This window comes from Cnephaeus nilssonii, assembly GCF_951640355.1.
Source record: "Cnephaeus nilssonii genome assembly, chromosome: 5".
NCBI classification, from domain to species: Eukaryota; Metazoa; Chordata; class Mammalia; order Chiroptera; family Vespertilionidae; genus Cnephaeus; species Cnephaeus nilssonii.
The window spans coordinates 6745239-6762682 of NC_137076.1; the positions used below are offsets into that span (position 1 = coordinate 6745239).

The window sequence follows — 17444 nt, forward strand, 5'->3', positions numbered from 1 at the left end:
GGCAGTACCACCTGAGCCAAATGGTCCCCCAATGTCAAACCTTGCAGAATGAAGACTGTTTAAGCATTTCAACCATTCATTTTCCTATTTGGATCCTTTCAGAATTTTTAATAAGACGTAAAGGATCTTTCCTGATATGGCCTCTGCTTCTCTTTCCTCACTACCCCTTTGCCATACTACCCCCCTTTTTTTGAGGGTGGGGGGAGGGGGATAAACATTCTTTGCATGTGCCAGCCTCTTTCCAGCCCCACAGCTTTTACACATGCTGCACTCCCTGCCCGGAACACTTCCTTCTACGTGTCATCTGGTTAATTCCTTCTCAACCTTCAAGTGTGGACCTCAATCACTTTCCAAAGATCTTAGCAACCCACTAATACCTCCCACCACCTCCGATTCTCTTCCCGCGCTAATGTGTACCCTACTACATACTTATGTGGCTGAGACCAGGCTGTCCCTGCCCTGCGTGTCCTCAGCAGCACCAAGCACACAGCTAAGAACCTCTCGGCTTTTCCTGTCCTCCATGTAACTTCACATGCTCCTCTACATGTTCTTGGCCAAAAGTATTAAATATATTCAAAGGTCTCCTTCCTATCTCTACATCACTAGCAGGAGCGAAGAAAAACAAATCCCTAATCTCTCCCACCTTTGAGTTATCACCCGTACTTCTTCAATTAGGCTGTCTGAAATAAGAATCTCCAAGTTAGTTTTTACTACCTCACCACTCAGTTCCTGCCCACCGCTCCAGAAAAACACCCCTCACCAGTATCTTTCTGAAGCTCACCCTTCACTACTGTTTCCTAGAAAGGCCTTATTTCCTTGGCAGGTAAGCTCCTACAGTCCTGGTTTCCCCTCTATGGCTTTTGTCATTTACAGTCAGTTTTCCCGGAGTCTACTCTAATCTCTCTTCAACTTGACACACTCATCTGTTACCAGGACTAAATAATTACCTACAGTACTGGGGATCCCCCAGAGTCAAATAAAAAACTATCATGGTTTTCAACAGTTTCTTTAAAGAGTCTAAAGAGCCCTCCCCACCAAAATTAAGAACCAGTTAACACTAGTATTTGCACTCTAATAAATAATCTAACCTGGACGATTCATGTTCCATCAGGTTAGAAATGGAAGACTAGGATACAAGAAAGCAGAAATGCAAAAGGAGGCTAAAAAGGACAGCTGAACACAAACCCTAAATAACCGCTGATACTAAAAATAAAGAGAATCACTAAGGAAAGTCTCCACACTGTAAGCTGTCAACTATAAGGCATATAAATATCTGTTAGCAACTTAAAAATGGCCAACAATAAACCACATGTTAGCACTCAAGGAGTAGGCTTCGGTTTAACTAACATGAGAGATGGAACACCTCTCCCCAACTGACACCAAACTAGACACAGTAAGTCCTCATTTAATGTCTAGATAGGTTCTGCAACTTTAAGCAAAACCACATATAATGAAATGAAGTTTACCAGAGGCTAGTTGATATAAACAATAGTTAAGTTCCCATGGCATCTCATCAACATTATAATGAAATGATGTTGAAAAAAAATGACGTTATCTGAGGGCCTGTGGTACGGCAAATCCAGCTTTGTATTGAGTCGATAAAAAACATAATTGACCCCAAAAGATGAAAGAGTTAACTCGGGATTTACTATTATTACTTCATCTGATTTCTTACACGGGAAATAATTCTAAGTTATCTAGAATATTCCTGTAAACCAACTCAAGATTGCCTAATCTGAACACATATTCACATTTTAAAGACTTGACAAAGTAATAAGACTCTCCTTTAAAAAATGAAGTTTTTACAAGTTTACTAATTCCAAAACTCACCTTGAAATCAAACGTGTAATTTGTGTAAGGCATCAGGCCAGTCTCATAGGCACTCTTTAACTTGAAGCCATGAGTGATCCTGCCATTGGTTGTCCCATTTTTCCCATTACAGCTAAAGTTCGTAAGACTTTCATTGTATCTCAGTTCCTTAAAGTCTTTATGATTTGTTTCTACTCCACCAGTGCTCAAATATTCTACAACACCTAGAAAGAAAATAAATGGACTTTTTACAAGGTCAAGTATAACACATGCTGTATAAAACACAACTAAAAAGATAATTCAATTGTAAGTAGTTTTATATTATACTTTCTAAAATCTTCCCACTTTTTAAAATGGGGTTTTAACCCCCTGGCAATGGGCAAGGAGACACCTGATTGGTGGTGTTGCTCTTATATCAATCGGGGGCAAAGCAGATGTACAGTCCTTAGTTCATCCTAGCTTGATGCCTGTGTCGGTGGCCAGAGCTGTTTCATGTCTGAGGCACATAAAAAAAAAAAAAAATTAAAAAAATTAAATGGGTTTTTACATTTGCCAGACCTTGTCTAAATCCATTTGTACATGCCCAGATCAATTATTCTCTTTCATTGATATTTCTATCTCTCCCTCTCCCTTCCTCTCTGAAATGAATAAAAATATTTAAAAAAATCCATTTGTACATGGTTTTAATCATAGTATACTGAATATTTTATACTTCGCTTTACCGTTTTACATGAACTATGTGTAGTCTCAACTACCTTTAAAAAATATATATTTATTGATTTCAGAGAGGAAGGGAGAGCGAGAGAAACATCAATGATGGGAGAGAATCATTGATCCGTTGCCTCCTGCCTGCCCTATAATGGGGATCAATCCCACAACCCGGGCATATGCCCTGACCGGGAATCGAACAGTGGCCTCCAGGTTCATAGGTTGACACTCAACCACTGAGCTACACTGAACCACCTTTTTATTATTTTTAAAAAATATATATTTTTATTGATTTCAGAGAAGAAGGGAGAGGGAGAGAGAGATAGAAACATCGATGAGAGGGAATCATTGATTGGCTGCCTCCTGCTGGTTGGACCGAGGTCACAACCCAGGCATGTGCCCTTGACTGGAATTGAACCTGGGACCCTTTGCTCTGCAGGCCGATGCTCTATCCACTGAGCAAACCGGCTAGGGCTATCTTTTTTAAATGATTGTACAATACAACAGGCAGAGCTGGAGCATAACATTTGTTAAAACTAGTTTCCTTTCCTTTTTAAAAAACTCAGCCTGTTTCTACTTTTTAAAAAGAATTAACACCATAATCAACATCTTAGTATGTAGGTTTTACTTAGCCTAAATTATTTACTTGGTGTAAAATACCAAGATTAGAATTCATTGTCCTATTATATATAGTGGCAACTATGAAAGAGAATACCACCAGTTAGTTACAAAGCACGTTTACCATCCCTGGACACTATTTCCCCAATTTCCTAAGCACAAGATGAGCTTGACAAACATTTATTTTAGTTTCCATTTAATTAGCAAGGTTGGCCCAGCCGGAGTGGCTCAGTGGTTGAGCATCTACCTACCTATGAACCAGGAGGTCATGGTTTGATTCCAGGTCAGGGCAAATGCCCAGGTTGCAGGCTCAATCCCCAGCCCAGTAAGGGGCGTGCAAGAGGCAGCCAATCAATGATTCTCTGTCATCACTGATATTGCTCTTTCTCTCTCTCTCTACACGCCCCCCTTCCTCTGAAATACACACACACACACACATAAATAAAAGAAATTGGGTAGTATTCATGTTGCCTTTTTAATTTATTTATTAAATATATTTTTATTGATTTCAGAGCGGAAGGGAGAGGGAGAGAGAAACATCAATGATGAGAATCATTGATCGGCTGCCTCCTGCATGCCCCCACTGGGGATCGAGCCCACAACCTGGGCATGTGCCCTTGACAGGAATCAAACCTGGGACCCTTCAGTCTGCAGGCTGACGCTCTACCCACTGAGCCAAATCAGTTAGGGCTAAAAAATATTTTTTTAAAAATTTAGCAAGTTTGGACATTTTCCCTGTGTTTGCTATTAAAATACTGTTGATTTTTTTAAAATTGTTGACACTATTACATGTGTCCCCCATTTCCTCCCACCTCTGTCTCTCCCCTTTTTGCCCCCTCCACCTGTCTCTCCCCTTTTTGCCCTCCCCCTTCCATTAGCCTTCATCACATTGTTGTCTGTGTCAATGGGCTATGTATGCATATATGTTCTTAGGTTAATTTCTTGCAGTCCCCACCCCACCCTCCACTTTGAGATCTGCCAGTCTGTTCCATGCTTCCATGCCTATGGTCCTATTTTGTTCGTCAGCTTATTTTGTTCATTAGATTCCACATATAAGTGAGATCATATGGTATTTGTCTTTCTCTGACTGGCTTATTTCGGTTAGCATAATATTCTCCAGTTTCAACCATGCTGTCACAAAGGTTCTGAGTTTCTTCTTCTTTTTTTACAGCCACATGGCATTCCATAGTGTAAGCGTACCACACCTCTTTTATCCATTCATCCACTGATGGGCACCTGGGTTGTTTCCAGATCTTGGCTATTATAAAGAACACTGCTATGAACACAGGGGTGCATATATTCTTTCTGATTGGTGTTTTGGGTTTCTTAGGATATATTCCTAGAAGTGGGATGGCTGGGTCCAATGGCAGATCCATATTTAATTTTTTGAGGAAACTCCAGACTGTTTTCCACAGTGGCTGCACCAGTCTGCATTCCCACCAGCAGTGTACTTGGGTTCCCTTTTCTCCACATGCTCACCAACACTTGCTGTTTGCTGATTTACTGATGGGAGCCATTCTGGCAGGTGTGAGGTGATGTCGCATTGTAGTTTTAATTTGCAACTCTCTGATGATTAATGACCTGGAACATTATTTTCATATGTCTATTGGCCATTTGTATATCCTTTTTGGAGAAGTGTCTATTCGGGTTCTTTGCCCATTTTTCAATTGGAAAATTATTGTGTTTTTTAACACTGAAATGGGTTTTTGAATCTGTATGATTTGGCAAGTCTCTCTTTGCCCCTAGGATACTTTGTAGCTAAACAGAGGGTGGGAGGCAAGTTAAGAGAAATTGCCAGGGGATAATCCTCAATTGCTTCAGTCCTAGTAATGCCCAGATAGCTTGATAAGATAGACTAAATAATTATGCATCTTAGATACAAGGAGCTGAAATACAAAAAAAGGAAATACATTGGTTCTTGAGCTTACTTCGTTCCAGAAGGCTGTTCGAGAAATGATTTGTTCGAAAATGGAATCACTTTTTCCCATTAGAAATAATGTAAATTGAATGCATCTGTTCCAGACCCCCAAATGATTCAGTTTTAACCTTTCTTATATAAAGTACATGTCTAATCTATAAACAAACACTTCTTTTCTTAAATTTATCAAACCACCCACTACTAGCCTTAAAGGAATCACTTTCAGCACTCGTTCCAGGGGTGTCCTTTGATAGGTCAGCATAAAGCATCTTTGCTTGTTCATGTAGCACAGCCTGCAAAATGCTGTCACTGACTGCTTGTTTATCCAAATCAACAACAGATTCTCTACCTCTTCAATGGCCTGTGATCATTGCTCTTTCACACCCTTAGCAACATTAGCACTCTTGATAGCCTCTTCATGTTTTAAAGCATTCTCTCCTTTGTTGCCAGAGAGAGCTTTTTGTCATGTTGAGGTATCAGCATGAAAGGGTTGTCAGGTCTAAAACCTGACAAAGGAGACATTTTTTCCTGTGAATAACTTGGTGGAGATGGGAGATGTTTAAGAAATGAGGTTTGACTGTAATTAGAATTGATATTATAAGGGTTACTAGAGGCCCGGTGTACGAAATTGGTGACTTGGGGGTGGGGTCCCTCAGCCCCGCCTGCGCCCTCTTGCAGTTCTGGATCCCTTGGGGCAGTGGTCGGCAAACTGCGGCTTGCGAGTTTGGCCCCTTGAGTGTGGCTCTTCCACAAAATACCACGTGTGGGCGCGCACGTACAGTGCAATTGAAACTTCGTGGCCCATGCACAGAAGTCGGTTTTCGGCTCTCAAAAGAAATTTCAATCGTTGTACTGTTGAATTTGGCTCTGTTGACTAATGAGTTTGCCGACCACTGCCTTGGGGGATGTCCACCTAAGCGGAGGAGCGGAGGAGCGGGCCTAAGCCCACATCCTTAGCGGGGCCGCAGAGGTGGGAGAGGCTCCTGCCACTGCTGCTGGGCTCTCCAGCTGTGAGCCCAGCTTCTGGCTGAGCAGCACTCCCCCTGTGGGAGTGCACTAACCACCAAGGGGGCAGCTCCTGCATTGAGTGCCTGCCCCCTGGTGGTCAGTCCACATCATAGCGACCAGTTGTTCTGTCGTTCTGTCGATTTGCATATTAATATTAGCCTTTTATTATATAGGATCGTTTATTCACTGTCCCATCTATGGAAAAGTTTTCAAGAATATGGCTTTCTGTATTCTACTTTGTGATAAAAATAAAAATCCCTATTCTTTTTTGTTAAAATCATTTGCCTGATCTGTGTAAATGAAGAATTTCAATTTCCACCTGAAGTGGATTTTTCTAATCAAGCCCACCAAAATTTGAGATCCTGTAATATATGATCAAATTTAAACTGGATCATATTACATGTTGGAATCCCAAAGAGGCTGTCTTAAAACCCTTTCAGTCTGGATTATACACAGGGATAGGCAAAAGTAGGGTTACAACTGTGAGTACACAAAACACAGAGCTTATTCTTATATTATTTATTAATTATTGTATGATTTTCCATATAAACAACTGTAAACCCACTTTTGCCAACACCTTTATATACTGGGGATAATAACACAAAATGACATGTTCTTTAATGAGTTATTTCAAGTTATTACCTATGTGTTTATCAAAGATGATTTATGTCCTTCCTCCTGAGGTTTCATACTACTATTTCATTTTAAAAATGGTCCCCCTACTCCAAAAAAAATTTTAAACTTGATTCACAGCTGCCACTACAAACTGAATTTGTTTGCACTAAATTTGGAATTATCAGAAATAATATGTTACAAAAACATTTAAATCAAAAAGCATACTACATAGACGAACATTCTTTTCTTACCAGAGTCTGGCAAAGAATTAAGATCTGCACACAACACCAGTGGAATATTTCCCAATTCTCCCAATGCGCTCGAGTGGAGGCTTCGTGAGGCTTCATCAATAATGTTCTTCACTTCTGAGAGAAACATCATCGTTTGAACTAACTTCACATCAGAGTACTCAGGGTCCCAATGCATATGAGCATTAGCCACGAGAAGAAGCTGTTTTTCTGTTCCAAGATGTGGCTTTCCTGCTGTATTAGCTAAAAAGAAAACAGAACCCCTCTATCAACCCACATATTCTTACAGAGTCTGAAAGCAAGTAATATCTCAGAGTCTTAGGAATAAAAAAGGACTCTAAAACGGACCTAATAATCTCTCACATAATGACTTAATCTTGCCTACAACAAACCTGAGAAATTGTCATTTACACCTCAGGTTGTGTACTTCTAACATAGGTTATTCATTTCTTGATCAAAAACAGCCCATTCTATTTGGAACAGCTTGGTTTTTAAGTAGGTGTGTCTCCTTGAAACTTCCGGTCTTAATTCAGATGTATTAAATCAAGCCTCACAAAATTAAATCTACTCTTTTCTTTAGCTGTATTTAAGACAGTCACTAAGTTCCATCTTTCTATCCTTCAGTTTAAATAACAGCAGTTCCAACTGTTCCTATGACAGAAATTTCAGTTCTCAGCATGATGGCCACTCTTATTTAATTTGAAATAAGTGGTTGATGTCTCCAAAACGTGAGACCTTTAAAATAATGATTACAAGTGGGTCAGGAAGAGAAGTTTGCTTACAGAATATCCTTGCTGCCAAGAAATTACAGAAGTGCATGGAGTTCTCTCTGAGGAGTTATTTTAACTAATTATTACTTCAATCTTTCTTTTATGTGAAAAATTCTTGGGAGCTTTATGCATTTCAAGGTTTGAAATACTTTGTTTGGCAATGCTCTCTCACCTTAAGCTTTTTGGTAGAGAAAACGAGATATGATAGTTTAGAAACCATTTAAATTCTCACTGAGTTTCTTCAGGTGTTAAACAAGACTATTATTACGTAACTAATTTTTTTCCTATTAAATTTTGGAGGTCAATTTTACAGGAAGTGAAGAGATCACTCACATGACTTTTCAATCAATTCCTTTCGAAGTTCTAGTAGTACTGCAACTCCAATGTTATCTTTTGTCATAACTCTGTTCAGCATAGCTTCAGACCCTTCTGAATTTGCCATTGCTAGCTGATTAAATTCAACAGTGTGTTTCTGAACCAAAGTAAATCTAAAACAAAAACAAACACACAAACACACATAAAATTGGGAATATAAGGATATTAGCTTTGTGGGAAATGCTGTTTTTTCAAACTTCCTTAGATATGATGGCATGTAAATCACATTATGGAAAATCCTCCACATTTAACACCAAGCTTTCCACACCCATTTAAAGTTGTTCTCAATCTGTTACTGATAACATCTTGATTTTAACCTTTACAAGTTAGGATAATATAGTCATCTTCTGTTTGTGTTGGAATATTCCATCTTGTAATTTATAAATATTGTTTTCCAAATTATGGGTTTAAGAATCCCGCAGGGAATGTTAATTGCAAGGTGTTTCAATTAACAATTGGAGTTAAACCCTACTAAACACCTGAAGAAACAGCAGCACTTTTAACATATCTTTAAAACAAGATTATTTCTAATGATTCAAAATAAAATAAAACCCTCTAAAGTAAAAAGTACTGTTTTCTTAAGTATAATAGAATGCCTCATTCTCTCATTTGCCAAATAATTTCCATACTCTTGGTCCCTACCCTGCAAAGAGAGAAAATTTTCTTTTTTTAAAATAAGATGACTTACTTTTCTGTCTTGAAGAATATTGCACAGCCATCAACATGCTTTCTTTCTTGTTCTGACATTGTCCTAGCTCTAGATTTAGGACTAAAGAATCCATTATAGCCACGTTCTTTCAGTTCTACCAGAAAAAAACTGTAATACTGTTCTGTTTCAACCTCCTGAAAAATTGCAAACAGCAAAGTTATTCATAAGACAAAATCAGTCACATACATTAACTTTACATATACATATGTATATGTAGTCTGAGAGCTTAAAATCACTTCAAAAGACTGATCTGCAGAAAGTGACGCCCAGGGTCGTGTACGTTATGAGATGGACTGAGAACCTGAAGTTACTGTGCACCCACGTTTAATGCTCTTTCCCCTATGCACTAATCTATTATCGCTAGTGGTAAAACAAAATCATACCTTGACAATACCACAATTTCAGTAACACTGTCACCCAATTAAAAAAAATAGTGTGCAGGGAAAGGGAAAGGCGAGTATTTAAGCCATCATAGTAAATGCTTAAAACCCAGCTTAACCCATTTGCTTAATTTGGCAGCACAGTGCTACAGAACAAAACAGGCAGAGAATTCTTCCAAGATTCACTAAAAACAGAAAAAGCCACTATTTTAAGAATTGCTAAAGTTGTCTGATGACTTACCTGAAGACTTATGATATCAGCACTGCAGCTCAGGATTTCTTGAATAATGGCCTTTTTCCTGTAATCCCAATTTAGTGCCCATGATGGACAGTAGCCATATAACTGCCGGGTCGCATATTTATCACAAAGAACATTATAGCACATGACAGAAAACAAGGCTGTAGGAAAGATAACTTTACTTATTCAACACGTGGCAGAAATAAAGCACACAGTTATTTTCAATCGTCTTCACTTAAATGCTGTTTGACTTTATTGATTCCATATATTCAATAAAGTCAAATATAAAGTCAAATAATGAGGAAGGACATATACATGAACAAACTATGAAATGATTGTACTACCTACCACAGAGGTATGAACAAAAGGTTCCTAAGGTAACACTAAGATCTCGAGCTCTCAGCCTCTAAGACCAGGCTCCTCATTTTTGTGCTCCTTCTATTAATGTAGAATGTGGAAATCTGACAGTTATTTTTCTTAATAGACATGTCTAGTTTTCTTCTATAGAGGAATGATTATTAATCCACAAAGAGGAAAGGAGTATCACAGACCAAATCTTGTTACAAGTTCCCAAATTATTTTCTTTTTTAAAAATGTTTTTATTGAATTTTGGCGAGAGAGGAAGGGAGAGTGACAGACAGAAACATCGATGAGATAGAAACATCATCGACTGGCTGCCCCCTGCACATCCCCCACTGGGGATCAGGGAATCAAATCAGCGACCTCTTGGTTCATGGATCGATGCTCAACCACTGAGTGACACTGGCTGGGCCCAAATTATTTTCATTCAATTTAAGTTAAAAGGAGATCAGAGTTCATTAATTCAATTCTCAAGTAAGTTGGCTGTCTTTCAATTTTGAAGTATCAATTACATTTGGAACATACCAGGGTTTAGAAACTTCCAATATAAAAAGATTTTTGTATATTCATTATAACTGAATTTGATCAATACTTTATTAGTAGGGTTTTTTAACAGTAGCACTACTGACATTGAGTAAATTCTGCATTGTGGGGGGCTGTGCATTGCAGGATACTTAGTAGCACCTCTGAATGCCAGTAGCACTTCCCCAGTGTGACAACCAAAAAATGCTTCCAGATATTGCCAAATGGGCCCTGGGGAATAAATCGCCTCTGGCTGAGGAGCACTGCTGTATAGCATACTTTTTATAGGGTGACAGAGAGGCCAGGTGAGCAAGAATTAAATCTTTATTATTAACACCCAAACCAGATTAACTATAAGCACTCTACTGTAACACTGCTATAATCTAAAGCATGCCAATGATATTGTTAGGTTTATAAATACCAAATAAAAATAAGCGTTAAAAAATAATGCTACCAACCAGTTGGTCTTGTTCTGTCTGGTTCTTGTAACATAATCCAAGATCTTGGAGGTGGTTGTTCTGTTGAAACTAGTTGAATATTAAACACAAAATTAAGCAATATTCTTACATGTCTTCCTAAAAAAATGGTTTAAATAAATGACCACTTACTTCTTTTTGCAGTACCTGCCAAATTATCAAGCAAGTAGTTAAGGAGCCTTTTTGTTCCATCTGGTTCCAGATAGAGGTTCAATATATCCAGGGTAAGTGGATTTCCTGGAAATATTTTTAAAATAGGTAAAATAAAACCAAGACAAGTACTAAAATATTTTAAAATGGAAAAACATACCTAAATTATCAGGTCATCTATAACAATGCATAGTTACTAGTAACATACCAAACCAGAAAAAATATTTTTTGTTTTGATGTGAAGAGTAGACATTATTTATACCATCTTCTACAGAGGTATCCAAAGCTTACTATTAATGGATTATGCCAATGTAGAATATATCTCATAGTGCCTTGCCTTATCAACACTTTTCTAATGATCTGAAGCAAGTGAAAATGGATTGGGAAAGAGTGTGGAGAAGGACTGGGCAAGGGAAAATAATAGCCAATATAATAACAAGAAATTTCCTAAAAAACATATGTAGTCTGGCCCCTAGATTTAAAAAATTCTACTGAATAAAGTAACAAGACAAGACAGACTTGGTTTAAGATTGTCACTAAAGAAGGGGAAAAAAACCAGTACTGTGAGCCATCCGTAAATCCAACAACCATTTCTTAAGTGACACAAATGAAAACAAGAGCAAGAGTCTCAGTGTACAAGAGTCTCAATCCTCTCAGAGGGACTTCTTATGCACATAGGAGGCTGGTAAACATTAGAACTATTTAAGATAAATGCCCTGCTCTTGAGATAGTAGAGTATCCTTCATAACAGCTGAGTTATACCTATTATAGAAGTTCCCAAATTATTTTCAACATTAGTTAACATATAAGATCTCTGTAATTTTAAGATTCTAGGATTCTACAAATTATAAAAGTAAAAATGTGTTCCTATAAGTGTAGAGTATGTCTTACAGTTCTTGATAGCTACCAAAGCTCTGAAATTTTTATTTAGTCACAATCCTCTGAGAGAGATATAGTCATAACCTAAGAATTACTGTAACCTCTTGTTAAAGATAGCTTGAGAAAATGAAGTCGACTAAAAACATCTCAGTACCAGGTAAGCTGTTCATTCTAACTACACCAAGAAGAACGTTATCTTTTTACTACTTTCTAGTGCAAAATATTTAGAGGCAACCACTGACTACTTATAACTATGTGATCCTCCCTTCTAAGATCTTCCTTTATAAATTAAAAACCACCTCCACAAAGCATCTTATATGACTCTAATAAACACAGATGAAGCCAAATGGTGTGTTTTCCCCAATGAATGCTTGCTTTTTGGAATTCATTTAAATTTCAAATTAACCTGCTCTTCATTGCCTGGAAAAGTAATACAGGGTGTCCCCAAAAATGTATATACAATGTCTTCAGATTCTATTACGTTTTGAAAATGAAATGTATGTTAATAAACACTGCCTTTATGTTATTCAAAGTGTGTATACATTTAGGGGGGACACTATATATAAGGGTGGGCAAAAGTAGGTATACAGTTATAATACAAAAATTAATAAATAATGCTACAAGAATAAACTATTTTGCATACTCACAACTATAAACCTACTTTTGCCCACCCATGTATACAGGGTAAAGTTAAGAACAACACAATTCTGAAATTAAAACATGTTCTTGACATGAATAAGAGACATCGCTTCTGGAAAGTAGCCATACTTTCCCCTATTCATCCTGTTAAGCACAAATAAAATTCCTGTGTCTTATGTATAAACAAACATAAGACTCTGAAATGTGGTGAGAAGGCAGAACGGTAGAGAACCCGGACCTAAGAAACATTAGTGGTGAACTCCCTGGGCTTAATTTTTGCCCCATATATCCCAAATATGGAACTGAGGAAGCCAGCAACACAGAAACACCATTGGGTACAGAAAAAAAAAGAAAAAATCCCAACAAAAGCCAAAGGACAGCCTAAAAAGACAAAACCTTCAGATAATAACTAACAGCTCTGCTTCTGCTAGACACCAAAGAAACTTGTGAGAAAGTAAATAGGAGCCCCAACCAAGTAGGTAGCTGGAACTTTTATCCCCTCTGAGTAGTAAGACTTCCTCCTCCTGTGGTGTCAGTTCAACCCTCAGTAAAGGGGCGGCTCTCCACACCCCTTCTGGGAATGTCAGAGGAGGTCAAGGAGAGTCAAGATTTTTATCAGTGCCCCGCAGTAGTGAGGCCACCTCAATGCAACAACTATGGAGACCACAGAGAAAGCCAAAACTGCCATCTCCATGCATGTGACCCTCAATAGAGGCTATGGGAAATCTGAACTCCTACCTCCTTTGGCAGTAAGGAGATAGTGTCCCTGACTTTCCCTGCCAGTGCAGTGTTAGAGAAAGCCAGCAAAACCAGAACATTTAAATTAACACAACATACTATGAATATGTCCAGTTTCAAGTGAAAAATTACTCATTATACCAAGAACTAGGAAGATTTCAAACTGAATGAAAAAGGACAGATAAAAGATTCCAAAGATTCCCATTGTTATTAGAACGATCTGATAAAAACACAGCAAGCATGATAACCATGCTTCAATGAGCAATTACAAACATGCCTGAGATAAATGAAAAAATATTCAGTAAAGAAAAAGAAAATTTTGACAAAACACACACAAAAGAAATGAAAATATTAAAATAAAAAGTAGAAAAAAATGAATAAAAACCTCAGAGTCATGGAAGCAGAGAACAAAGAGCGCACCGCTGAAAAGTACTCAAGGAAATGATGGCTGAAAACTCCTCAAATACACCAAAACTAAAGGAATCCACACCAAGCCACATCATAATTAAACTTCTGAAAACTAAAGACAAATAAAACATTTTGAAGACAGAGAAAAAAAGTCACCTTACCTGTAGGGGGAAAACAATTTGAATAAGAGCTGATTTATTGTCACAAACTACAGTGCCCAGAAGAAAGTGGCACAATATTTTTCAAGTGCTAAAAAACACACAAAACTATCAACCTAGAATCCTATGCCCAGTGAAAATATCTTTTAGGAATGAAGAAAAAAAAAATAAAGGCATTCTCAGAAACTAAGAATCTGTTGGCAATAAATCTACCCTAAAAGAACCACTAACGGGATTTCTCTAAATAGAAAGGAAATGATAAAAGATGGAAGCTTAAAACATTAGGAAGGGATTGGGAGAGGGGAGCTTTCCTTATCTTAAATTTTCTAAATCATCTTTGGTAGTTAAAATGTTTTTGTAACACTGATTTGTTTCTAAATGTATGTAGAGAAAACATTTAAGACAATTGTATCATAAATAGGGGTAAAATAGGTCATAAACAAAGTTAAGGTTTCTATACTTCATTCAAACTAGCAAAATGATAACACCAGCAGACTGTAATGACTTGTCCTATATAATAAAAGGCTAATATGCAAATAGACCGAATGGTGAAACAACCGAACAACCAGTTGCTATGACGTGCGCTGACCACCAGGGGGTGCATGTGGAACATGGTGGGCATTGGCTGCGGCGGGATAGTGGAACAGCTGAGCAGGGGTGCCAGACCAAGGTGGGATGCCGGGTGCTGTCATTGGGACAAGCATCTGGTGGTTACTGAAAATTCTTTGCTCCCATGCTCTGCAGTCCCACTCGCACCCGCTGCCGGCCCCAACTGCTTGGCATCGTCAGTGGATGTATAGCGGTGGCTGCTGGCCCTGATCGCCTCTCAGAGCTCCTCCAACTCCCCCTGGTCCTGAAGGGCGATTGGGGCTAGCAGCTGCCTCTTGCACCCACTGCCAGTGCTGGCCCTGCTCGCACCCTCAGCCGGCACTGGTCCCGATTGCTTGGCGCCATCAGTGGGTGCGAGCAGCGGTTGCCGGCCCTGATCGCCCCTGAGGGCTTCACCACCTCACCCTGCTCCTGAGGGGCGATCGGGGCAGCTGGCAGAAAGGGGACCTGGGGGTGAGGCGGGGGCATGGAGGATGGGGCCAAGACCGCCCCTGTGCCCAAAGCAGCCTCACTGCCCATAGTTCCTTTCAAGGTGCACAAATTCGTGCACTGGGCCCCTAGTATATATTTAAAACAATATCCAAAGCAACCACTAAAAAGATATACAAATAGATAATTCAAACACACTAAATACAAAACAAAATGGAGATGTAAAAAGATGTTCAAGTAATCCACAGGAAACATGACCCAAGTAGATACTGTCCATGAGACACTTCAAATACAACAATGTAAGTGAGTTGAATGGAAAAAGATATAAATCATACATATATTAATTACAGAAGCAGAATGGTTACCTTAACATAAAAGGGATTTCAGAGGAAGTAAAATGACCAGACAGAGTGCCATTATGTAATGTTAAAAGGTCAATCCCCAAGAAGACATAGCAATTCTGGAAGTGTATTCATCAAACAGTAGAGCTGAAAAATATTAGGCAAAAACTAATAGAACTGAAAGGACAATACAGAAATCTACAATTATAATCAGAGATTTCACTAATCCTCTCTCAACAATTGATAGAACTAGACAAAAAAGTCCACAGCATCATCAATCTAAAAGACTCTAGGTTAATACTATATAGGATCAAATAGAGATTTACAGAACATTCTACCCAATAAAAGGCAAATACATATTCTTGTCCAGTGCCCAAGGGACAAACACTAGGGTAGATCATATTGTGGGCCATAAACCAAACCTTGACAAATTTAAAAGAAGCGAAATCATACAGAATGTATTCTTTAGCCACAATAGAATCATACTAAAAATCAATTACTAAAAGACAGGAGAATCTGCAAATACTTTGAAATTCTGAATAAGCCATGAATCAAAGAGAAAGTCTCCTGGGAAATTTTAAAATGCATTGAGCTAGTGAAAATAAAAATACAGCATATCAAAATTTGTGGCTGGACACAGCTAAAGCGGTGCCAAGAGGAAAATTTATAGCACTAAAAACACATATATTACAAGAGAAAAAGTTCCAATTCATTAATCCAAATTCTCATCCTAAGAACCTAGAAAAAAGGAGCAAAATAAGTCCAAAGCAAAAAGAATGAAAATACTAAAGAGCAGAAATCAATGACATTGAAAAGAAGAGGAAAAAAAAGTAAAGCCATTTCTTTGAAAATATCAATAAAATTAACAAACCTCTATCAAAACTGACAATGAAAAAGAGAAGATAAAATTTACCAATATTAAAAATGAAAGAGGACATCCAGAAATCCAACAGATAAAGGAGTACTATGAACAACTCAACATAAATTTATCAACACAGAGAAAATGGACTACTTTCCCTGAAAAACACAATCAAAACCCAACAATTTGAATAGCCCTATACCTATTTAAAAAAAGGTTCATAACTTTAAAGTGACCAGAAAAGAAATCTCCAGGCCCAGATTGTTAAACTGGAAAACACCAAACATTTAACTTCAATTCCACAGAATCTTTTCTAGTAAAGAGATGAGGGAACACTTTCAAATTCATTTCATAAAGCTAATATTGCATACAAATGTCAGCAAAGTATAAAAAAAATTTGTACACCATGACCAAGTTGGGCTTATCCAGGAATTCAAGGCTGGTTCTCAATATCTGAAAAACAATCACCAGGCTAAAGAAGAAATATTACATGATCCCATCACCTGATGCATATTAATAAGCATTTGACAAAAGGGGAACAACCATTCATGATTAAAAAGTCTTAAGAAAAAGAGGACTAGAGAAACTTCCTTAAGTTGAGAAAGAGGACCTACAAAATACCTACTGCTAACATTATACTTAGTAGTGAACACAACAGTTTCTTCCAAGTTGGGGGAAAAGAAGGGATACCTGCTCTCACAACTCTCATTCAACAGAGTGCTAGAAGTTCAAGTCAATGCAATAAGGCAAGAAAAGAAAAAGTCTATAATAATAATAAAAAGGTAATATGCTAATTAGACTGGAAGTCATTCCGGACGTTCTTCCTGACAAAGCCAGGGCCAGAGGGAAGCCAGCCTGGATCCGGGTGCCTGCTGGCGGCAGGAGGAGGGAAGCAGCTTGGGTCCCGGGTGCCTGCTGGCGGGAAGCTGGTGCTGGCAGCCGGGAGAAGTAAGGTTTACTCTTGCACGAATTTTGTGCATCAGGCCTCTAGAATGTGAACATATATATATATGTCCCTGGCTTGGTGACTCATTTGGTTGAAGCGTTATCCTGTACACAAAAAGACAGCAGTTGGGGCGCATATGGGAGGCAACCTATCAATGTTCCATATCGAAGATCCTTTCTCTCTCCCTTCCTCTTTCTCTAAAATCAATTACAAAACAAACATATACTCAGCTGAAGGTTAAAACAAAAAGTATACATATTGTAAAGGAAGAAATAAAGTTGTTCCTACCTGCAGATGACAATTTTCTACACAGAAAATCCCCCCAGCCTGGCCAGTGTGGCTCAGTGGTTGAGCATCGACCTATGAACCAGGTGGTCATGCTCTGGTTGCAGGCTCTGTCCCTAGTGTGGAGGATGCAGGAGGCAGCTGATCAATGATTCTCTCTCATCATTGATGTTTCTATCTCTCTCCCCCTTCCTCTCTGAAATCAACAAAAATGCATTAAAAAAAAAAAAAAACCTTCCCAAATTAAAA

At 38.3% G+C, this 17444-nt stretch overlaps 1 protein-coding gene and 1 pseudogene across 4 annotated transcripts in view; both read right to left on the minus strand.

The window, feature by feature from the left end:
* LOC307100408 (glyceraldehyde-3-phosphate dehydrogenase-like) overlaps positions 1 to 17444 on the minus strand; it is a 1087365-nt pseudogene that overhangs the window by 230299 nt on the left and 839622 nt on the right. The window lies entirely within an intron of this gene.
* Positions 1 to 17444, minus strand: part of CNOT6 (CCR4-NOT transcription complex subunit 6) — a 57083-nt gene that overhangs the window by 5646 nt on the left and 33993 nt on the right. For 2 of the 3 annotated variants that reach the window (XM_079772782.1, XM_079772780.1), the window contains exons 5-11: positions 10887 to 10991; positions 10737 to 10805; positions 9400 to 9557; positions 8758 to 8912; positions 8028 to 8182; positions 6928 to 7167; positions 1831 to 2033 (exon numbers count right to left, since the gene is read on the minus strand). In XM_079772782.1, coding sequence (XP_079628908.1) covers positions 1831 to 2033; positions 6928 to 7167; positions 8028 to 8182; positions 8758 to 8912; positions 9400 to 9557; positions 10737 to 10805; positions 10887 to 10991 — 1085 coding nt within the window. The remainder of the gene's footprint in view (positions 1 to 1830; positions 2034 to 6927; positions 7168 to 8027; positions 8183 to 8757; positions 8913 to 9399; positions 9558 to 10736; positions 10806 to 10886; positions 10992 to 17444) is intronic. The other variant, XM_079772781.1, reaches the window with a different exon arrangement.